This window comes from Antedon mediterranea, chromosome 9 (assembly GCF_964355755.1).
Source record: "Antedon mediterranea chromosome 9, ecAntMedi1.1, whole genome shotgun sequence".
NCBI lineage: Eukaryota > Metazoa > Echinodermata > Crinoidea > Comatulida > Antedonidae > Antedon > Antedon mediterranea.
In genome coordinates, this window is record NC_092678.1 from 22519799 (window position 1) to 22545239 (window position 25441).

Here is a 25441-nt window from a genome sequence, read left to right on the forward strand (position 1 = left end):
TCGTCACATTCAAACATTAGCACTTTCTATCCTAGATGATGTGTGCGCATGATTCACTATAACATATCACATTCAAACATTAGCACTTTCTATCCTAGATGATGTGTGCGCATGATTCACTATAACATAAACAAAGAAAAAACGGGTTTAAGAAATGAATGAATATGTCGTCGATTTCACACTGTGTTTAATTTTTGAAAATATACGAAGTGATTAATTTCTTTGTGTTTTTAAGTCAAAATGTTTACATACACTACAAATATGTATAATACATGAAAAGAAATAATATATATGTAGCAGGTCACTCACTCTCCTGGAATTCATGTGGTTTTCCATACTTAACTGATGTAGACTATAGACCTGGGCTGTAACCACTAAGGTGTCAACTCCTAATAATTAATTGCCTTATTCTATGGAATTGGTAATAACTTACTAATGATTACTTGGGTGTGATCTTAATGGATATACCAGCTCTTGGGAGGGGACAAGGAGGGTCACTGAACTGACAAGTCACCTCACTTAAATAGTCATGTATGTTCTGTAATTAACACTTCTTGTAGATTAAGACAATTTGGAAATAACTTGGACCGATAGCTACAACTTAATCACTCTCTGTGTACCTGTATATAGTGTAAATAAAGTACCATTGAGAGAATATAACAACAGTCTGTGTCATTTATATAAAGAGTGCTACAAATTGGAGGTTCTACCGAGACATTGACACAGCAGATTTTTAATTTTGTTTCTTTAATTGTACGGACAAGTTTATTTCTTTAATTCATTATACGGAAAATAGCGATAGAATGGATTACACAATTGTAGACATGGTCAACGATACTTCTTCTTCATCACATTTTGAAAGGACTCCATCACATTCAACACCACGAAGGGTAAGCGAACGTCATAATAATATTTCAAATGTATATACTCCAATACAGCGGAATAATGTGGGTGCTGGGTATATGCCATACAATCCAGTGCATCAACTTAAAAGTGTTCCAATATTCACAGGAACAACAGGTGGTATACTAATAGAGGACTGTGTTCGAGATATGGAGTATTTACTATCAGCTATAGATGACATTAGACTTTTCTAATTCAACTGTTTTATGCCCAAATGATGTTTCAGCCGTTTTGTCCGGATACCATAGTTCTTGTTTATTTACTCATCCTCCGAAAAAGTCTGTACAGTGTAACGTATTGACAAGAAGCTCAGCTAATTCTTCAAGTCGCAACAGCGAGGACGTCATTAATGTGCAGGGAGGGTGTGATGCAGTTTCCTCCTACACCCCCACAGAAATTGTTCATATGCAACGTAATGATCCAACTATTGGTCCTGTCATTGTATATCTTAATCGCGGATCTCGTCCGACTCATACTGAACGCATCAATGAATCACAAACTGTGCTTACTTTACTTCGCCAATGGGATCGTTTAGAATGGAAGGACAATGTACTTTATCGTAAAACTTTTGTTGACAATTTTCCGCGTTTTCAACTTGTACTTCCGGCTGATCATAAATCAACTGTTTTGACAAAATTACATGATGAACTTGGACATTTAGGTTATGAAAGGACTCTAGATATGATACGTAGTAGGTTTTACTGGCCTAAAATGGCTGATGATATTAAACAACATTGTATAAGTTGTAAACGTTGTTGTTTACGTAAGACGCCTCAAAGTAAAACTAAAGCTCCTTTAGTACCAATTTTCACATCGGAACCAATGGAGTTGGTATGTATTGATTTCCTTAAACTTGAACGTTCAGCAGGTGGTTTTGAAAATGTTCTAGTTGTAACAGACCATTTTACTAAATATGCTCAGGCATACCCTACAAAGGATCAAACAGCAACTACTGTAGCAAAAGTTTTAATTAATAATTTCTTTTTACATTATGGGTTTCCTAAACGCCTCCATTCCGACCAAGGCCGTAATTTTGAAAGTGCCATTATTAAACAAATTTGTAAATTAACAGGCATTGAAAAATCACGTACAACCCCTTATCACCCCATGGGTAATGGTACTACAGAACGTTGGAATCGTACATTGTTAAGCATGTTAGGCTCTTTACCAGCAGAGAAGAAACTAAACTGGAAGGATTATGTAGGTCCCATGGCTCATGCGTATAATTGCACAAAACACGAAACCACTGGTTATGCCCCTTTTTATCTTATGTTTGGACGACACGCGAGATTACCTGTTGATATACTATTTGGTATAGTAAATAATAATGGTCCGACGGATGGGGAACAATATGACGATTATGTAATTAAGTTACTTGAACAACTGAATCATGCTTATTTCACATCCCAAAATTCAGCTAGTGAAGCCAAGGCTAGGCAAAAACATAATTATGATAAACGAGCTACCAATTCAGTACTTAAAATGGGTGACAGGGTACTTGTTCAAAAGAAAGCTATAGTTGGTAAACAGAAACTCGCTGACCAATGGGAAGAGAAGCCATATGTTATTGTTAATAAACACCCCACTCTACCTGTGTATACAGTTGAGAATGATACTCATAAGCGTATCCTTCATAGGAATCTCCTAACCCCTTGTATGTTTCTGCCTATTGAAGACCCTATCGATGTAAACCAACACATTATTAAGTCACGTAGTTGGAAAATTAAGAAGGGTCGTCAAATTTTTTAATCTTGGAAGAGTAAACAACCTCCTCTTACTGATTCATAGATTTTTAATGTTGAAGCTAATTTTTGTTATTTATGCATGATTACATTATACTTAATTTTTCTTTTATTACTTGAGGTTATGTTATAGCGGACCCTCAAAACATTTTGTATTATAAATAACATTAGATTATTTACGTTTGATTTATTTTGCTTTGATTTCTTTTAATAATTTAAGATTGATTTTCTGATATACAGTATTTTGCTTTAAATTTGTTTGAAACATGATTGTTTTGATGTTTATGTACGGGTAATACGTACGTGCCTTGAACACGCTGTATTGTCAGTGGTTTAGTGTGGCACTTGTTTCTGGAATGAGATGTTCATTCCTGTTATATTTTGTATGCTAAATAGTTAAGTTTTTTGTTCTTTCTTTTGATTTTGCCAATATGCCGCTGTTAGTGGGTTGTCCTGCGACATGAATACGGCTCTACAAACATGTATTTTTCTAGTTTGTTTTATCTTATATATTGGTGTTGCTTATTCCGTTAATGTTTATATGCTTGAACATACGGCAGCGGAAAGTTATGTTTTTTTCTTACTTAAGTTTGCTTGTACTTTTCATTTGATTTTTGTGTTAATTTTGTAGTTTGTAAGTTGTTTTAATATTTCATACTGTTTTGGCTTAAGATTTATGTTTTTTATTTAACATCGAGGGCGATGTTCAGAAAGCCAGGGTGGATGTAGCAGGTCACTCACTCTCCTGGAATTCATGTGGTTTTCCATACTTAACTGATGTAGACTATAGACCTGGGCTGTAACCACTAAGGTGTCAACTCCTAATAATTAATTGCCTTATTCTATGGAATTGGTAATAACTTACTAATGATTACTTGGGTGTGATCTTAATGGATATACCAGCTCTTGGGAGGGGACAAGGAGGGTCACTGAACTGACAAGTCACCTCACTTAAATAGTCATGTATGTTCTGTAATTAACACTTCTTGTAGATTAACACAATTTGGAAATAACTTGAACCGATAGCTACAACTTAATCACTCTCTGTGTACCTGTATATAGTGTAAATAAAGTACCATTGAGAGAATATAACAACAGTCTGTGTCATTTATATAAAGAGTGCTACATATATAATATAATAACCACCGAAAAGGGTACTTCAAGGAATATAAGCACTAAAATTTGTTCTGATCAATTTGAATGAGCATATTAAAATATAGTACTTTTGGGGGATTTTTTTTTCCAACCTCCCCTGAAACTCATTCAGAGTTAACACAAGTAAGTATTTTAAAATAATAATCAAACATTTATATACAGTACAGTAGCATCAATTCCACAAAAAAATATCAAAGACCCATTGTATCCAGAAGTTTTGACAAAAGGGGGTAGTTCGCTCCAAAGAGAGTATGCAGTAACAGAAAAGGTGCGTCCACCGCACGCCTTAGTGTCTAAACAGGGAACAGATTTTTCACTTAATAAACATACTGTAAAACAATGTATAATATTAATTAAAAAAATATTACTAATATGATTTGTGTATAACAATGTATAATATTAATTTTTAAAATATTACTATTATGAATTGTGTAAAACAATGTATAATATCACAGTGATTTGAAGTGTACATCACTGTAGTAGATAATCAGTTTGCTATTTATTTAACCTAAAAGATTATTGACATAACCTTTTCTGTGAAAGTTTTTGTGTTGGTTGTCATCTTCGTTGTTGTTTTACTCCCATCATCAAATCAAAGAACGAACTGTTCGCTACTTATTACGTAGCATTTGATATCGTTGCCGCTTCCTCTTAAGTAGAACTCGCGGCTCTAGTTACTCGCCTCCCTCTAATTCGCTGCTCTTTAAAATTCCTAATAAACAGAAAACATTGAATAGTATGCTGTTTAAGTTTCTTAATATATGTATGTTTTCAAGAGCTTCATTGTATTTGTATTGCTGACCATTAAATGCGTCATTAAAATATTTAAGCAAACTTTTTACTTTATGTTCTCGTCTCGGTTAGAATGGATCTTCATTAAAATATCTTGACAAATTAAGAAAATATGACCTAAAATTAAATAATCATTTTAGGTATTTTTACAGTGACTGCAAAAATAGAAGAATATTTAATTAACTTAAACAATATTTTCTTTTCTTATTTTTTTTTTTATATCTATATTTTTAATTTATACTAACAAATATCTTTTTATTAATATAATAATAGTAATATATCAAAAATTTATTAAATAATATTTATCGCATACAGTAATATGCAATCTACGATAATTTAATTAATTGATATAACAAATTTATTGAATACATAACATCATTTGAATAAAAAGAACAAATCACATATCTACACATAATCATAACATCGTATACTCTATCTCTAACAATTTATTCAATCTTCTATCGACTAAAGCCGAAGTATAGTCGTTATCTCGGGACCGTTCTATGGCCACCACCAGGTAGGCTTACTTCATCAAAGCTTCTATGAATGGATGTACTGGTTGGGAGCAGAAAAACTAGTAGACCATACCCAGTACCGTTTTGATTACGATCAATCGGGAAATTACCTCACGACGTTATAGGAATGTATACTGAAAACAGTATTTGATAAAATTATATTTGTATATTATATTTTAACATAACTACAGTATATAAATACAATAATTTAGCAACAGCATGTGTTCTTTTTTTTATCTCTTTTTCTGTTAAAGAGACTTATGATAGTTTTTTACTTCTAATTTCGATCACTAAATTTGTTCCATGTCTTTATAGGTTTAGTTGACTTTTGAAATGAACTGTTTCAAAATACTGTACACTGAATTAATAATACTGTCTGTCAAAAATGTATCAAAAAAATAGTTTTCAAATTTAATTTTTACCGTCGTAAGGGGGAGAGAATGCCCAATGCCAAACCTCCGGTTTCCACCCCTGGAATGTGATATAAAGATGTACTGTCTTAGGATTATGTATTGTTAAATTTAACCAATTTAAAATACTGAAATTTAGTTGGTAATTTATTTATTTTTTAAATTGAAACTAATTCTTTGAATCCAAAAAATATATTTGAAAATTATCGATAGTTCAAATTATTTACCATCATAAAAGTTGCCAAATTTAGGAAAATTATATTATGTTTATGTTTAAAATTTTACTACTGTAGAGGTGTCCTGCTTGGCCGTCAACCTTTGTGCAATTGTTGCTTTTTTTAAACAATGCTTTTATTAATACTCTCAAGCTGTTGATCATTATAAGGATCCTTGAATCATAAAAAGCCAATTTATTTTTAATTTGTAATTTAATTATTAATTATTTTGTCATTTTTATTATCAAAATCAACTAAATTATTCTTGATTTAATGATTAATAAGTAAATTTCTATAAAATTTGTAATTTAATTATAAATTTTGTCATTTTTATGAAAAAACGTGTTGTTTAGTTGGTAACCGACCACATTAGAATTGAGTAAATTATGTAATAGTGTTGAGATTATTTCAGCATAGCAAATGCCTTAGCTACATTTTGTTGGAGAGTTGTGTTAGTATTTATTCAGGATGTCAGAAATTGATGAATGGACACATTAAGTACACATAGAACTTGCCAAGTGTTGCCTCTGCTAAACAGTCATTATGCAAATGATTAAATATAATCTTCCATACTTTTTTGATATCTAATTTGCATATTTACCTGTCACTGTGTTTATTGAAATGACACTAATGACCATCAGAAGTATTTATAATTAAATACGCAGAAAATATGTATTTAAAAATAATAATTTCAGTGATTATTTATAATATCACTGTCTTGGTATTATGTTCTTGATATGATATTTAATTTTCGTTCTGCATGATTGCACAATGACCATTAAAATTCATAAACACATAAATTATTCAAAACTCAAAAATTTGATCTTTTTATTTAAAGAACCAATAATAACTGAAGCTCTGTCTACAGTATAAAACTAGTTTGACAAAAAAAGTGTGATGTGCCCAAATATGGTAGTGATATGCCCACATATGGTAGTGATATGCTCAAATATGGTAGTGATATGCTCAAATATGGTAGTGATATGCTCAAATATGGTAGTGATATGTTCAAATATGGTAGTGATATGCTCAAATATGGTAGTGATATGCTCAAATATGGTAGTGATATGCTCAAATATGGTAGTGATATGCTCAAATATGGTAGTGATATGCTCAAATATGGTAGTGATATGCTCAAATATGGTAGTGATATGCTCAAATATGGTAGTGATATGCTCAAATATGGTAGTGATATGACATTATCATGTCTACATGGGCACATAACATTTTTGTGTCACATAAAGTTTAATAGTGTAGACAGAGCTTTATATCCTGAATTTGTTTTAAATGAAATTAAGCTTCTGATGGAGGGAGAAGAGTGATGTTTTTTGGCTTCATCATATTAATTTTCAAAATAATTTAAATTTTGTTCAGGTCAGAAGTTAAGGCAATATGGATGACGAGATAGATGGCCCGTTTAAGGCCACGGTGGAGGAGCTGAGGGAGTTAATGGAATTAAGACGAGGAGAGGCAATAACAGAAATAAAGAACCGGTACGGGGATGTGCAAGAACTTTGTTCAAGGTTAAAAACGTCACCTACACAAGGTACAGTTACCCCATTAGAAAAGGAAGAGGTATAGACCCTTAAACTAAGCGACCTTAGGATGTGAACTATGACCTCTGAGCTTTGAACTTACTTACATTTGTGTTGAAAATAAATGTTTTATGCTTGATTGAATATTACATTTTGATGTAAAAAAAAAAAATCATAAAATATGATGAATACAGTAATTCAAAGAATTGAAATATTTGGGTTGCTCCATTATTTTGGAGATTACTTAAAATTTTGAAAACCTAAATAAACACAATTTTTTAATCGATTTTATTTCATTTATTTGTAGGTTTAAGGGGATTAGCTGCTGATATGACCCGCAGAGTTACGACATACGGCAAGAACATAATTCCGCCGAAACCGCCAAAAACATTTCTGCGGCTAATGTGGGAAGCCATACAAGATGTAACGTTGATCATGTTAATAATAGCTGCTCTTATATCATTGGGACTTTCATTTATCCCTAAACAACGTAAGTGAAACGCTATTGTGCTGGGTAATACTATAGGGAATTTTCGCAGGAACACGTAAACGTTAACTTCAACGCTATTTCCCAACATACAATGCACAAGCTTCACCTACTTTGTAAACAATATTTTGGGGGGAGGGTTTAAATTCCACTATTGAAAGTAATGTGCCCTAGCTGACTGTCTCATGGGCAGGTAGGGGTGCTCCACTAATAATTTTTCTTCCACTCTTTAATGTGGGAAAGGACTAATGTTGGTTTATTCGGGTATAGTTGCACTCACAGACAGGCAACACCATTTCTGGTTTATACTGTGTATAAAGATAAATACAAAACACTGTTTATGTTGAACATTTTATATTATCTATGTTAACACATTCCAATTATTACTAATATAAATTATTCTGATCGCAGCTTAGCAACATATTTGTAAGACGTTGAGCACGTTTCTCACTAATGTGTAAAAGTTGTTTCTGCATTCTCTCTTCATTTTCATTTAGCTAAATTGAATGAGTAGAGTAATTAGCATTGTGTGATGTTATATACAGTGGTTTAGTCAACTACATGTTATGGGTTTTAGCATGTACATTACCATCATTTAAATCTGTAACGTTTGCGCAACAATGATTATTATTATGTATTCTCCTCACAACTAACTTCTTTTTCAAACGTGAGGTTCAAAAAAGGTGTTTTCTCTGGGGGGAAAAATGGTTTACCATATCCGATTCGTGATGTCCGTAATTACTGTCAGTATGTGACCATTCCAACAGACATGCTCTTTTCTCATTCCTATAACTTTTTCTACACTATCAAACTTTATGTGACAAGAAAATGTGATGTGCCCATATATGGAAAAGTGATATACATAGATATGGTAGTGATATGACATCATGATGTCCATGTATGGGCACATGACATTTTTTTGTCACATAAAGTTTGATTGTGTAGACAGACCTTAACAGCTCCATCTGGAACGGTTGAAACGAAGTTAGAAACCATTTTTTACATGCTATATGCACGCATGTTTATATAGCGATCCTCCAGTAGTTCTGACATATAAAATTAATTAAATTTAAATCTGTTTTTTTTTTCTCCTTTTTTTTAGATAAGGAAGGGGGCGCTGAAAGTGAGGCGGAGTGGTTCGAAGGTGTTGCCATTCTGGTTGCCATTTTAATCGTTGTATTAGTAACCGCATTCAATGACTATTCCAAAGAGCGTCAGTTCCGTGGTTTGAAAGACAAGCTCGACCAGGAACATAAAATGTCGGTGATACGAGCCGGGGAAATCGTTCAAATCATCGTTGCCGATATAGTAGTCGGTGATATTGCCATCTGTAAATACGGTAAGATATGTCCCATGTTTATTTGTCTCGTAAAGGTTTTGTCTTATTTCTTAAGCTCTGTCTACACTATTAAACTAGTTTAACAAAAAAAGTGCGATGTGCCCAAATATGGTGGTGATATGACATGTCCATATATGAGTACATCACATTTTTTTGTCACATAAAATGTTTAATGCTTAATGCAGTAGATCTTAACAATAAAAATATTGTAGCATGGAGTAAGGGTCCATGTTTATATTCTGCAGTTACTATATATTACAGAGACTGCCTCATTAAAATTACTCATATATTACTGCAGTAACTTCAGTAGAATAACTTTGAAATGACCCCTGTCAATTATCTTTTACTATAGCCGGGCTAATCACAGGATTTTTTTGTGCCACATTCCCATCTGGATATCTGGGACCTTGTTCAATGTAGTATGAAAGCAATATGTGTGTCACGCAGATAATATGCGTGTCACTCATATTGCCTGCGTGTCATATTACGGTGTTTCACATATATTTCGTGCATGGCACACGCCAGGCTGTGGTAAGGAATGTGTCGGTTGTAACAATCTCTATCTCATATTCACAGTTTAAAGATGTATTGTCCTTTGAAACACAAAAAATGAAAAAAAAATTATTCTAAATTTAAATTGAACATATGAAAGTAATATTAAAGTTACTCACTTTAGGTCGAAAATTCGAGGCAAAAACAACAAGTTTACGTAATTAACAGGTAAATTAATTGATTACATTTCGTCTGGTAAAACGTCATGAGCGAAAGTAAACAAAGATTTCAAACCATGAGTATGCATTATACATGATGCTAATTAGGATTGTTTACAACACGTCGCGGTTGAGAAGGTGTTTTCACACAGATCGCGAGGAAGTTTTATGATTATGCATACAGAGTAGTCAAATAAGCGCATTGCATTATGAGATGTGTTTTGATAGAAAACTTTGACTGGAAGTAAAAGTTATTTTTTGAACCAAAAAACGTCTGTATTTCGGTTAAATTAATTGTTTTTCAACTAATTTTTGGTGAAAGTTAATAACGATATGATACTTCAAAATGACCCACTTTTTTCGAAAAAAAAAAAATATTTTTTTGAATTAGTCAAAGGGACAATACATCTTTAAAGGATACTGATATTGTACAGATAATGTTTCATTGATTGATTAAAAAATGTTTCAAATTTAAAGATTGAGTAAAATGGCATGATTATGCAATACGCTACAAATGTCACGGACAATTGTCAGATACACTAGTACGTCCAATGTTGACCTTACGAGCAGACTACATCTCTTGAATTACTAATTGTATGAAGTCATATACTAAAGACTATGATTTGTAAATTCACTCAATGTAAAGGTCTTTCAAATCTGGCAGTTAGCTTCACAATATCGCTACTAACCGTGGCATTAAACGCCATAAAGCGCACAGGTTGCCAAGATTCATAGAGATAAGTAAGATTGTAACAGCCTCGACGATGCAGTATCATGTACAATTAACGTAGACCTTGTATTCATGAAGCCATTTAAAGATTATCATGATTTTCTTCTTTCAATGTACCAACAACAGATGCACGGAAGTGATGTTTCCATGGAAACTGCTCTGGTTATTAATGCCGATTATTGTAATTACAAGCATATTGACAATTTCAATTCTAGTCAAATTTACATCTCACTTTATGAACAAAGAATTCAATTTTGTTAGATTTTCCTTTTTATCTTTTACAACCACAGCAGTTGTTTTTTTTTCTTACTTATCGTAATTATTGATTTTTAAAATCATAATTCATCCACTTTTCATTGATTACAATTATATGTATGAAAGATTTATAGATTTTTTGGTATTTTTAAAAGCTTTTTATTGTGTTATATAAGATAGTTGATCATATGTTTGCCAATATCATATTTTTATTGTCCTGTCTATAAATAGTAATTATTAAAATAGATTTTTACTTAAAACTATCCAATAAAACATTATTTCGACATTGATGACGTAGGCCTGTTGATTATTTTTTTATTCCATCTTCTTTTGGCATCATGGACTTCTTTAGTATACAGTATAGTAAAAACCATAAGGCTTCATAACATATCTGTTAAATGGTGTTTATTTTGGTATGCACTGTATTCTGCCAACTCTTTCTTTTAAACCAGGTTCCATTTCTTTTTTTAAAAAAGAGAGAAACCCACATTTATTTAATATACTTGAATGCCTTATTGATAAATGTAACTCTTTCGGGACCAGAAACTCTGGAAAAACAACCTCTACTACAAGTCTTGTAATATTTAGTTATTAGGAAACCTTGAGAACAGAATGGTACCAACATCTGAAAGTTCACACACATTGAAAAGACTAAAGATGACCAAAAGATATTTTAGGACAGTGACTGGATGAATTTGATGCGCAAGATAGAATGAGCAACACGATTGATATTTGAATTTTTTATTACAGAAAGTTGTTTTCTACCAAATTTGATTAGCCTTTCATAGAATTTGTAAAATTGGAAAACATAAAATAGTTAATTTATTGTTCTATGAAAATCAAACCACTATCAAATGTCAGTCCGTCTAATATCTCACACAACCTGTTTACAATATGTTACTATGTTACAGCTATATTTAAATTTACTCAAAATAACTTGTAGATTCGGTATCAAGGTAATTAAGCAACACTTGCTACCAATGAATGTGGTTTTGTTTTTCGCAGCTGACCACAGAAAATGGCCACAGAAAATGACCTTCTAAATTTGGTATGGTAATGATGGGTAATTACCATATGAATGAAAGGTTGCGAGATTTCTATTTGCAGTATCATATTAAAACTTATATCATGTTTTATTAATAATATATTTTAAATCATTATAGTATAATTTGAAATATTTAAAATTAAATATATAAATGACTGTATATTATAACATTTAATTACCTGTATATACATTGCATTATAGTTTAGTACTGTACAAGCATTTATACAATATTAATATTTATTGAAATATGTAATTTCAGTTTTTGTTTCATTGTTGCGTAGAAACAAATTAAAGTTCTTATGAAACGTAATCTAGGGACTTAAATTGGTTGAAATATTCGAAAATTTGGTGAACATTATAGACACAATCTTTTTTATAATTAGTATCCAGAATCATGGTCTAAATGTAATCCCAACGTACAAAAAAAAAGGATTTTTCTGCTCGACACTTTTTTTCTTATAGGTATAAAAAATTCAGATAATAATACAGATATTAGCCCGTTGTTGTTCTGCCGATCAAATTAAACAGTTTATTTTTTAAGTGACTTAGTTGGTTGACCCGTTAGTAAATGGTCGATAGTTCATTTTAGCACTTCATTTCGCAAGCAAATGAGACCTTGAGAGATAGTGTAATTGTGATGAATGTAATGACCGTTGCATAATGGTCATAATTGTGACTTTAGGAATTTATTGAGATGGGAAAAACATCAACATACCCATGCCAATCAATTTCTATATTCAATTTCCATGCACAGTCAACTCTCACAATACTGGACACCTTTGTGCTGGCCAAATATGTCTGGTTTTCTGGGAAGTCTGGTATTCAGGATGGCATTTTTAATGGTATGAACGTTTTGCTTGTCGAATTTCCTTTATAGAAAAGTGGTATTCCTGGCAGGTATCTCAGCTAGAAGCTGTCAGACTTAAAACCATCCAGTTTAATAATGTTCCTACTTGTGTATTCTGTCTATGTTAGTTGCATAATGTAAAATTAATTGATTAAAGACACACTTAATTACTTTATGTAGTTAGCAACCATTGCGTACGGCATTGCGTTATATGTCGTTAGGAATCCCCTGTGTAGAGACATCCCCTGCTTTATCAATTCATACAACAAGTTTCGTCGTCATTTATCCACACTATACAACAATTCAAATTCACTCCCATACAAAACAGCATGCCCAATAAATTGCTGAGATAAGAAAGGTCGCAACCAATCGAGATTGAACATCTCAGGATGTTTCCATTTAATAGTTGATTGAAGGATGAATGTTTATTAAAAACATTCTCACATTATCAACGGTGAAAATAACATGTTACATAATAAATAAAAATAGAAGTAATTATAGTGAATAAAGACTTAAGTGAATTACTGTTCTAGCTTACCAGAGTATTTATTGTTAATCTGAAACTTACCTGTTCAACTTTAATTAACTTAAGGCACATTTTGCATGCCATATTTAATTATCTCTCTACCAATAATAGTGTACAGTCTGATATATAATTATTTTGTTGGTAATTGTATGTATGAAAAAAATCTGACTGCGAAATAACATACATACCAGTGTCTGCTATAACTAGACTTATGTGGTGGACTGTACCGGTAGATCACGTTTATCATCGTATCGTTGCGAGTCAAGATCCTTTTTCAAACTCTCGCGAGACTAAACCTTAATTGAAACAAAGCAATTCAGAACTCGTTTTATGTCACTGACTTTTTGTTCGAAGAAATCCAAAAGAGATTAAATATGTCGATTGAATAACCTCGTGTTATTAGTAGGAGGGTGAGGTTGATGTCTGTTTCACTGTCATCCACCAACATTATCACAGTTACATAGAAGATAATGAATTAAAACTTGCAGCAATTTGTCAAATAAGCGAGTCATTTTGAAAAGGTTATCATTTGACCTTGCATAAGTTCATTAAAGAAATCTTGCAATTTACAAGATACAGGACAGAGTGTAAAGACAATATCTTTTTAAAGTTTTAAACAGTATTGGAAAGAGGATTAGATAATTTTTAATCCGCTGTGTTGAAGTTTTTATGTGTTTGATCCAAAAAACGACTGGTAATAATGTGCAGCACATTGAGAGCTTGCTTATATGCGATATATAAGAATGAACTATTATTATTTTTAATAAAGAGGACATTTAACAAGATCTTATCACAGCAAAGATGTGAAGAAGACATCCAAATATGAAGTTTATAAGGAAAAAATTAGGTATTAAGGCCTGGACATTTTGAAGTTGTTGTACAGAAGCAACTCTGGCACGTGATGAAGCTGCAAGTTGACAACAATCACAGAGAAAAAATATCCAAATATAAAAGAATCATCAGACATTTGTGCCAGACAAGGTCTTCTGAAGTGAGGACACTGCACAACAACATAAAGAGTGTAGCACATCAAAAAACATTTTTTTTAAATATTTTATTCAATTGAAACCAACAGCGATAATTGCCGCCACTAACAGGTTTGATACAAACAAAGCCAGGACTGTTTAAAGCACCCTGATTGGTCCCAACATTGATCAAGGGCTTCTCTCGTCCAGTGCCCACCTTGAGCAGAGTTCTGAGGCAGATACTAGATGCAGGGGCTGTCATAAGAGTCAGCAATGCTGATTTCAAATGCCTAATGGGACCCAGCTCCATATACAGCACCGTTATTCAGCAGACAGACCTGTACCTTCTGACACCAGACATAGTTTGTGGAGAAGCAATGTTGGGTTGTGAAAACTCTGCAAGTTAGCAAGAAAAAGTGGTGTGAAAATCGTGTGATGATAATTGTTCAGCTTTTGTAGCATAGCAGAGTCAGAGATCGATCTGACTACTTGGAATATGCTGCAAGAAATAAATATGAGAGTTCATTGAATTTATTTACCTTTTATTTTTTTTACACAAGTAACTTGCGGTCAGAATATTTCATATCTTCTTTTTTAAAGGTCATTTATAAGCAATATGGATGCATTTTGATAAAAATTAATCATAAAAACATTAATTTATATCTGTATTCATCAAATGAATTTAAAGTTTAAATAATGCAATATATTATTTAGTGTTGATATCAAATAGTATTAATGATTTTTTTTTTTATATTTTGTTATTTGTGATAAATGGGATTGAGTTTAATATTTATTTGCGTATTTGATGTACAGTAGAATCTCTATCTATAGTAAACACATAGTAAATAAATCGTAAAAAATATAAATTTTGATTTTTGTTATTGTTTCTTTTGCTTATCTGGACTCTTTAAGTAGATTTTGTGATGCACCTCGGTCAAGTTGTCCTTTAAGGGAATACCTACAGGACCCAACAAAATGTTCCTTAATTAGAGATTGGCTATAGTGTTAAGCTCTGTCTACATCATCAAAATTTATCAAAAAAGTATCAAATAAAATTTGATGAAACAATATCGTCAAAATACATCAATAATTTGATGCACTTTGATGAAACGTAATTAACAAATCTGATTGGTTGGTATGACTTTTAGTGTTTTTTTATTGGTCAAAAGGTGTTTCATAATTTTAAACGTCTACACTATCAAATTTTTTAATATCAAATTTAATCAAATAGTAGAAAGATGGAGCAGGAGAAGGTGGCTGCTGTGTGTCTCATTACTGGTATTATGTTAAAAAGAAAGAGAGAGAATGAAGAAAAGAAAAAAGAAAAGAGGATGTGGATTAAACCTTGGCTTGCGAGAAGAAATGAATTGGGAGCATGCGAGACACTAATGAGAGAGTTAAGAACGGAAGACAGAAAAGGGTTTGAGAATTATATACGAATGGATCACATACTATTTGATCACTTATTGAAACTTGTGGGGCCTACTATTAGTAGGAAGGACACAGTCTTTCGGGAAGCAATCCCAGCACACCATCGTTTAAGTGTAACTTTGAGGTTCCTGGCCACTGGTAAGTATTAATTTTATTATAAAATAGTAATAATGGCCAATCCTCTACTTCAGTTTAATCTGTTACCTGGCGTAGTTGCTTCATTGTATAACTTTTAGTACTTTACATTAATATTTTATTTCAGGAGAATCTTACACAAGCTTGGCCTATCAACATCGCATTTCTAAGCAGTCTATCAGCAAGTTGATACCTGAAGTATGCGAGGCAATATATGACAGCCTAAAAGATGAGTACATGAAGGTAAGCCATCGCTTTCAAAAAAACTGTCAAACACATTAAAAAATATCTACTTTCTCAATACTGTATGATAAAGTCATCATGGTAGTACAATAAAACAGAACACCTATAATGTGCAAAAACACTTTATTGACGCATTCCATAAAAATAACATTTTTATCAATTTATTGCACTCCACCCTTACCTGTTCTCATTAAATACTTTAAAATAAAATTAATAATTAAGAAGTCGAATTTGTTAAAGACACTTTCACTGCAACTTATATTTAAAAACTTATTTAAAAACCTTAAACCAGATCATTTCCTTTACGATATCACACCAAATGGGTGTATCACAGAAGCAAAACAAAGATATCTATCTACGCGCAATGCATGCTTGTATTTATAGCAGACTATTAAAATCAACTTATTTTTCAAATTTTGTAATAGGCTCATATTGTATTTTTTAACAAAAACCCCATATTCTGACAGACAATTTGACTATTTTTTGCTTTAAATTACAGTTTTTTCAGGTAAAACACTTTTTTTGGCCAAAGGGAATAACTATTATGTAATATTAAAATGGCATGGGGACAATATATCTTTAAAATTAGATTTAAAAAATTTAGTAAAAAGTGTCTTTAATTTATTATATTAGTCTTCGGATTGACAAATAATTTCCTGAATTTTTAATTTAATTAGGTTAATTTTTTTGCGATCTCCAATTCTCTTAAGTTCAGCGGCCACATAGCTTCCAAAACGTTCTTCTGGACCATTATTATCAGCTGACAGCAAGACTTGAAGTGATTTATTTATTAGTTCATCATCTTGATTTGACCTTTTTTCTTTTTTGGATTTTTTTAATGGAGGGGGAATTGCTGAAACTGGTGGTAGGAGGGACAATTCTGGTAGAGAGGGAAGTTCTGATAGAGGGAGAAATTCTGATAGAGGGGGAAATTCTTGTAGAGGGGGAAATTCTTGTAGAGGGGAATCTGAATTAAGTTGTTCCTGGCTTGGCTCTGAGATACATGGGTTCATCTAAAAATAAAAAAATAAAATATATTAATAATAATACATTCTGTATACATTTTAATTTTCATCTTTTTTTAGACTCCATCAACACAAGATGAGTGGAGAAAAGTTTCCAATGACTATTTCCAAAAATGGCAGTTTCCCAATTGTATTGGGTCCATCGATGGAAAGCATATCACTATGCAGTGTCCTCCCAAGTCTGGTTCATTCTATTATAATTACAAGGGGACCCACTCTATCGTCTTGATGGCATTAGTGGATGCTAACTATAGATTTCTATACATTGATGTTGGATGCAACGGAAGGATAAGTGATGGCGGTGTGCTGCGAAATTCAACGCTTTGGCAGGCACTGACATCGGAAAGCAACATGCTAAATATTCCAGAACCTTGCAAGTTGCCAGGATCTGACATAGTCACACCTCATGTCATACTTGCCGATGATGCCTTTCCTCTACACAGGAACATCATGAAGCCATACCCTCAAAGAGGATTATCAAGGGAGAAGAGAGCCTACAATTACAGGTTAAGCCGGGGCCGCCGAGTAGTAGAGAATGTATTTGGACATCTTGCTAACCGATTCAGAATCTTTCACTCTAAAATAATGCTAGTCCCGTCTAATTGCCAGAAGGTTGTGCTATGCACATGTGTGCTGCACAATTACTTAAGGGCAAATGGGGAGGAAATGTCAGCGGAAGCAGTATCAAAGCTTCAGAACTTAGATAGTCAAGGCAGCAATAATAGTACATCAATTGCTAAAGATATTAGAGAACAATTTTGTCACTATGTAAATGAAGTGCAACCTCTTCCATGGCAATATAATTGACCATTAAAAACTTTAAGGACCAATCTTAACCCTCACCTATAAAAAAAAAACAACTTACAGATGATGTTGATTTTCTTGGAGTTACATGATCTGCCAAGAAGGATAGGCTTGTAAAAAAGGGCCATCTTGATGTGTAGCAATTTAACGACCCACTCCCACTAGTCTTGCTTTCTTTCTCTTTTCTTTTCTCACACCGATAATATGTCCGCAGTGCGTTGATTTTGTTTTTTACTTCAGTTTCTGTGAATAAAAAAATGTAATAAATGTGGTAAATATGATGTTATAGTAGGCCTACTATTCATTTATTTATATATTAGCCTAATTATTAATCATTATTCACATTCATATATTTTCCTTCATACAGTACATACATACTAGATTAAACATTTAATAAACAGGGAATAAACATATGGTCTTACCTAGATAATAAAGTTAAGTCCTTACATACTATATAATAATTTATAGGCCCTACTTATACTAACTAGTAACTAGGCTACTTTCTTGGGCCTAAAAAAAAGAGGCCTACTCTAGCCTAGTAGTTATTAGGTAAAATTAGGCCTAGGCCTACTCTAATTAATTAAAACATAGGCCCTAAGTCCTTACATGTTAATAATAATTAATAGGCCCTACTTATAGTATATACTAACTAGGCTACTTTCTTAGGCCTAAAAAAAGAGGCCTACTCTAGTAGTCGTTATTTAGAGTGAGTAGTAGTTTAGAAGTAGGAGTAGTAGTTATTATAATAATTAAATTAGGCCTAGCCCAGTATAATAAATAACTATAAATATTATTCACTCATATAATCATTCCTAGCTAAGCATACCCTATCTAGTTAGGCCTAGGCTAGCCCTAGTAGACCCAGCCTACTATATAGCCTAGTCTAGGCCCTACCGCCGTATTTCTCCTTGTTAAAAGAGAGTCTCTAACGCGGGGAATACTGTAACTCTGTAAGTAGGGCCTAGCCTACTAAGTAATACTAGGCCCTAGCTAGGCATAGCCTAGTTCGTTGGATTCATAATGGAAAAAAAAATTCAATCTAGGCCTAGCCTAGGCCCTAGCCTAGCTAGGCCTCTAGCCTAGGCTAGGCCTATTACTCCTGATCAGATTAGGCTAGCCTAGGCCTAGTTGGCGAATGGTCCTGGAGGAATTATTTTAAAATATTTTGAAATAATTCCTCCATGCATGGTAATACGTAGGCTAGCTAGGCCCTAGGCTAGAGAGTATATAAATAGGCGGCCTAGGCCTAGCTAGTGTTCCGCGTGTGGTGTAGCTTGCGAGAGAGGAGGCAATGCGATGCTTTATCCCACCGCCGCCGGAAGAATAAATTGATATGCGTGCAAGGTCGCAGGTCGAACGTCAAGGGTGGTTGACCTATTTATGGGTCGTCGCGGGGCGGAGCGTACTCTAGGGACGTACGTGTACTTAGTTACGTAACTAATGTATCGAGAGCTAGGGGCTAAGCCTACTATGCGCTATCTGTATAATGACTAAATAAAATAGTGTTTACCAGGCATTTCCGGATCAAATTGTTTTCCAATTTGTTGGACAGCTTGCTGTCGTTTGACCCTATCATGGTAGGCCCTGCATTTGGTATCCCACAAACAGGGGGAACCAAATAGCAGGGAAATAAACTTTTCATTTTCTTCGGTTGACAATCGTCGCGAAGACATTTTTTCAAGAAACAAAAATACGGAGAGAGCGAGCTCGATTTAATAAATTTGATCAAAAAAATAACACACTGTGATTGGTCAATATAAAAATTTGACAACTTTTTGATAGACTACATCAAAAAAAGTTGAACATGTTCAACTTTTTTTTATACAATTTGATGATGTGTGGTATGATGTCATCATATCCATATATGGGCACATCAAATTTTTTTGTCACATAAAGTTTGATGATGTAGACAGAGCTTTAAACTATTGTTTCTCGTATATTCTTGGACAGTGTCCCCTTTATCCTTGGGATGTATACTGACATCCCAAAGGAAGGTGTTCTACAGTCAAATGTTATAAATTAAAGATTGAACTAATATTTTAGTAAATTAACATAGAACTTAAAGTGACACCTTCTGGACCCAACAATGTGTCCCTTTAATAAGGATGTCCCCTGAATTGTGGATGATCATAGTGCTTGTTTCTTGGAAAGCATCCCTTGTTTAGGTGTCCCAAATTAGTGAAAATAATTTTTGTTGCTTTGTAATTATACAATACTTAGTCAATTTTCTACTCAATATTCTACTCAATATAAATTATTTTCTATAATACAAATAATAAGGTGTTTGTTTCTTTATTGTCAGGTGATCTATTACCAGCCGATGGTGTTATCATTCACAGCAACGACTTAAAGATAGATGAGAGCTCCCTCACAGGCGAGTCTGACAGCATAAAGAAAGGGGTCGATACTGACCCCATGCTTCTATCAGGTCGGTACAATTTGTTCTTAGTCCCTTCTAATCTTAAATAAGGATAAATTGGATTTTTTCAAATTAATTGTAAAATAAGTACAACACTAGCCCACCAGCCCAGTATAACACTAATGCACTAGCCCAGTACAACACTAGCCCAGTATAACACTAGCCAACTAGCCCAGTACAACACTAGCCTACTAGCCCAATACAGCACTAGCCCAGTACAATACTAGCCCAGTATATCGCTAATGATTAAATCTTATAGTATCTCAAGTTTACACCTAAAGAACTTGCCCTAACAAAATGCATGTATTATAGAGGAGGTCACATTAAATTGTTTACCTGTTTTAATAAAAAATAACAACACAGAATTATCTAAAAGAAACACTTAATTATATAATAACAATATCTTTAATACTCTTTTTAATACTTTTAATACTGTGGATATTTTTTTCTGATTTATATTTCTATGACTGATTGAAATGTTTATTTTTACCATCCGATTAGTCCTCATAAAAACTTCCAATTTCCTTGCTTTTTTCAAAAAAAGTGTTTAATTAGATTTTCAATCTTTTTTCTAAACGGCCAATTTTCAGTTTAATTTTCTTTGCTCTAGTTACTGTATACTTTTTTTTCAAATTTGTAAGGAATTTGTTTTTACAAATTTGTAAGAACACTTTTTTTTCTAAATTCGCCACAAGGGTATGCGAGTCATCTTCATTACGGAATGGAATTACAACGTTCATACATAATTTCGTCATTTTTGATACGTGGTAACGATTTTTCCTAGTGTAAATTGCCCTTTAGAGAAAAGTGGCAAGACAGCCAGTATGCTAGACATGAACTATGACCTTTATTTGAGGGTGCTACTTTGAACTTTTTTTTTCTTGATTCTAAATATAGCTTTATCCTCTCGTCACATAATTCTACTAATGTTGAGCATGGCATACTTCCATAAATTTAGAAGTGTATTTAAAAAAAAAATTTTTATTTAACAAAATTATTAAGATGAAAAATAACTTTACAAATTGACTTGTCATACTCAATTTTTTATTATATAAATTTTATTAGTCAAATGAACAATTTTTTCACAATTGTGGCATATAATATTAGTATATTCGTGCAGATTTTACTGTCAAAATGTTTGATTTCTTGGCAAACAAATTTGACCAAATAATATTCGTAATACTAATTGTAGAATGGTCAGTACGACGGAGAAAATATTTTTACCAATGAAGATCATCGTCTATCATTTGCAATAATTCATAAACAATTCTTTTTTTATTAGAATACTTTAAAAATGAACAACCATCATCCATTTAAAATTGAGCCATGAAAATTGAAACGAAGATGGTTGATGAATATCAGGTATTAAAGTGTTGCGTCTTAAGGGTCCTTATAGCGTCAGAATACCAGCAAATGTGAACTAAAGTTATGAAATAAAAGGGCAAATTGTCGCAGAACAAAACAGTACTTCCGATTTATAAAGAATATTCTTGAACCTTTCTGAATTCATAGGAAGGAAAGAAAGAAAAAAGAAATTATTTCGTTATTTCTGCGTTAATTAGGATTATCAAAACTCAGAATCACAGTTGGTTGATTATATTAAACAAGATCATGGTGGGAATGGAGGTTCATACTTTACACACCATTTACAATATAAAAAGTATAGCTATCAAATTACCAACATTTAATAATTGTTCTGACAACCTTTAGAAATTTTGTTTATAGTTTTTTTACATAATGGGATAAACTGTAGCATTTAAATGTAATATTTTTTTTGATTTTTTTTTTGTCACTGTTATAAACAAAGAAATTAATAATAATTTGACTTTTTAGTTGTTATCGTAGAGGCATACACAATTAACACAGCTCGGTTCCTTGCAAAGGTTAAATATAGAAAAAAAATGTGTTATTATAATATTAATAACGAATAAAAAAGTACAAGAGCTGTTTACTGGCGACTTCAAGCAATGAGTATTAGAATAATTTACTAAGTTTGTTTGTAATTACGACGTCTGACATTTAAATGTGTACTTTTTCTTGCTTTTCTATGAAAATTTTATAAGTAATCGTTTTACAGTGTTTTGACATTATTTTTTCTGTTTAAATATACACAGAACGTTAATTTAGAGTTTCATTAAAATAGTTTATAGCTATTTTTATCAGTCGGTAATCTGTCATGGGCTAGTGATATTTACAATCAAATTTGTTTAATATGATTTATATATAATGCGATATTTAATCAAATAATTCATCATTTTAAATAATCTGTATATTACTGTATCATTATTATGAAATATACACATTATCATCATAATTATCATAAAATTATTATTATCAATATCATAATCATGCATACAATCAACATGTACATTATTATGAGAATCATCTTTAATCATTGCTATCATAATCTTTGCTATCATAATCATTGCTATCATTCATTGCTATCATAATTATTCCTACCATAATCATTGCTATCAATCATTGCTATCAAAATCATTGCTATCAATCATTGCTATCATAATAATTAGCATCATAATCATTGCTATCATAATCTTTGCTATCATAATCATTGCTATCATTATCTTTGCTATCATAATCATTGCTATCATTATCTTTGCTATCATAATCATTGCTATCATAATCATTGCTATCATAATCATTAGCATCATAATCATTAGCATCATAATCTTTGCTATCATAATCATTGCTATCATAATCATTAGCATCATAATCATTAGCATCATAATCATTGCTATTGTATTCATTAGCATCATAATCATTGCTATCATAATCTTTGCCATCATTATCTTTGCTATCATAATCATTGCTATCATAATCATTTAGCATCATATAATCATCAGCACCATGTAATCATCAGCATCATAGTCATTGCTATCATAATCATTGCTATCATAATCATTGCTATCATAATCATTAGTAGCATCATGATCATTGCTATCATTAGCATCATAATCATTAGCATCATACTCATTAGCATCATACTCATTAGCATCATAATCATTAGCATCATAATCATTGCTATCATAATCATTGCTATCATAATCATTAGCATCATAATCATTAGCATCATAATCATTGCTATCATAATCATTAGCATCATAATCATTAGCATCATAATCATTAGCATCATAATCATTGCTATCATAATCATTAGCATCATAATCATTAGCATCGATATCATTTGTATAAACACAGTTCCCATTATATCAGTAACTATTCATCTATGCCTTCATTTATGATGATTTTACTGTCATCATCATTATCATTATAATCAATATGATGACCTCATTATTATCTATCAATATCACTGTCACTTCTTCATAAATTATTATTTTTATATATTAAAATTCCATCAAATTGGCAAGGACAATATCTATTCATATCTGGAAATAGCTAAGTGGCAATCTCATTAACATGTCAAATCAGATTATCTTTGCAAATCTTGCGTTTGCGCACCTGCCTCGGGCTAAAAAAAGAACCAGGGGCGGGGGTCCTCCTAAACCCTTCCATCAAAAACTAGTTAGCCACAATCACGACCTTAATTATCAATATTTTAGGGATCATGTACAGAAATTAACATGCTTAATTCTGATACTACATTTATTGTAGGGATGCTCTTGAAAAATATTATGGAATACGAAATTATATAATTAATGCTTGAAGACGTGAGAGAGTCGTACAACGGCTTTCTACATGTGTTCTAAATGTTAGTGTCACAATGTATGTTTGCTTAGCTCATTAACTGCAAATCATTTGTCGATATTTTCTTTAAACGTAAAAACTCTAGATATGTGCTCAATGTTCCTTGAATCGTGCAGCCGTACCAACTCCAGTTATTACTTCATTTTACATTCCAATGCCTTGGAAAATGTATTTTAGTTTGTACTATAATATAATACAAACAAAAATTGAATAAACAAGTCTATTTAATTGACGCGCCCCTCCCCTCGTGTAGATGGTAATGGAACTTTGTTACCAGAAGTCACATGTAAAATCACTCAGTGTACCATACTTATAGCACTGTTTTTTATATTGAATAAAGGTAATTTATTCCTTATCGTTTCTTTGGTTCAACATAAAAGTAAAAATCCACAAAAAAAAAAACAAAAACAAACAAAAAAAAAACACTGTTTTTTAGTTCTGAATACAGTGGTATTAACTCCATCTACCAAATTCCAATTCCATGTTTGGGAAAGAGGAGGGAAATTAGAATTGTATTTCTTGGCTTTTACACGAAATATTAGGTGCTCTAGAGGGCTAAGATTCATAGTCTGTATTTACATTTTTTTAAATAAAATTGTACAATTTTAAATGATATGTAAATATTGGTTATTACATTAGATTTTGAGCACGGTGTAACATCAGATTGCCCGTGCATAGCATTATTATTCTAATTAATATTTTTTCTTTTTTTCTACAACTTTATAGGTGACCTTTACAAACAACAGCTTTCTTAACATAAAATCTTAGTAGATAGAATACGGTATATTTATGTAATAAATAAGCTGATTCCACTTGTAGTTATTTGATATTTAACATTTGTTTTTTATTTCCTCAGGTACACATGTTATGGAAGGCAGTGGTAAGTTTGTGGTAACCGCAGTCGGCTTACACTCACAGACGGGTCAGATCTTCTCCCTCCTGCTAGGGGGAGACAAGAAAAAAAGTGGGCCGGCAAAGGTCAAAGTTGAAGATGGCAATGAGGAAGCAGCTGTTGGTACCTACAGTAAAGGTAAACAATGATGTGTTTGTTTTAGCCTTAGGACGCATTATAGGACTGTTAATTACCTGAAATGTTCTTAATGGTTGTTTGGAATCAATGACTGATTTCAGAGAGACTGATTTCATTAGCGCAGCGCCTAATATTTTTGTCGTTCTGTTAATGTTATGAATTTCTTTCCAATGAAAGATTTAGGCATTTTGAAATTAAAATAGATGTTGTATTTTACATATCAACATTATTAATTTCTATCAATAGTAAAAAATACAATCATTAATAGAAGATCTTGCAAGCAGAAATTTCTTGTCAAGCAAGACACATAAACGAAAAGAAAAAAAATGTATTTGTATATATAAACTAGAGGGTACTCCGAGAGTACAAACCTCCGCCTACTGTAAAATTTCCCTACATAAAATTCCCCCTGAATATTTTTTTTTTACATTTTTTTTAATTAGTTCTTAGTGTAAATATG

General features: G+C 32.2%; 3 protein-coding genes across 5 annotated transcripts in view; 2 read left to right on the forward strand and 1 right to left on the reverse strand.

The window, feature by feature from the left end:
* LOC140059441 (plasma membrane calcium-transporting ATPase 1-like) overlaps positions 1-25441 on the forward strand; it is a 68564-nt gene that overhangs the window by 22710 nt on the left and 20413 nt on the right. For both annotated transcript variants that reach the window (XM_072105367.1, XM_072105368.1), the window contains exons 2-6: positions 7107-7278; positions 7575-7757; positions 8857-9093; positions 20112-20237; positions 24808-24981. In XM_072105367.1, coding sequence (XP_071961468.1) covers positions 7125-7278; positions 7575-7757; positions 8857-9093; positions 20112-20237; positions 24808-24981 — 874 coding nt within the window. In that variant the 5' untranslated portion in view covers positions 7107-7124. The remainder of the gene's footprint in view (positions 1-7106; positions 7279-7574; positions 7758-8856; positions 9094-20111; positions 20238-24807; positions 24982-25441) is intronic.
* LOC140059444 (uncharacterized) lies at positions 15426-17877 on the forward strand. The gene is made up of 3 exons (XM_072105373.1): positions 15426-15740; positions 15865-15980; positions 17066-17877. The coding sequence occupies exons 1-3, from the start codon at positions 15455-15457 to the stop codon at positions 17810-17812; spliced, it is 1149 nt and encodes a 382-aa protein (XP_071961474.1). The 5' UTR covers positions 15426-15454; the 3' UTR covers positions 17813-17877.
* Positions 16120-25441, reverse strand: part of LOC140059445 (uncharacterized) — a 146610-nt gene continuing 137288 nt past the window's right edge. The window contains exons 1-3 of one of the 2 annotated variants that reach the window (XM_072105374.1): positions 19320-19497; positions 17871-18052; positions 16120-16993 (exon numbers count right to left, since the gene is read on the reverse strand). In XM_072105374.1, coding sequence (XP_071961475.1) covers positions 16610-16993; positions 17871-18052; positions 19320-19482 — 729 coding nt within the window. In that variant the 5' untranslated portion in view covers positions 19483-19497 and the 3' untranslated portion in view covers positions 16120-16609. Of the gene's footprint in view, positions 16994-17870; positions 18053-19319; positions 19498-25441 lie in introns of those variants that run through there. The other variant, XR_011847187.1, reaches the window with a different exon arrangement.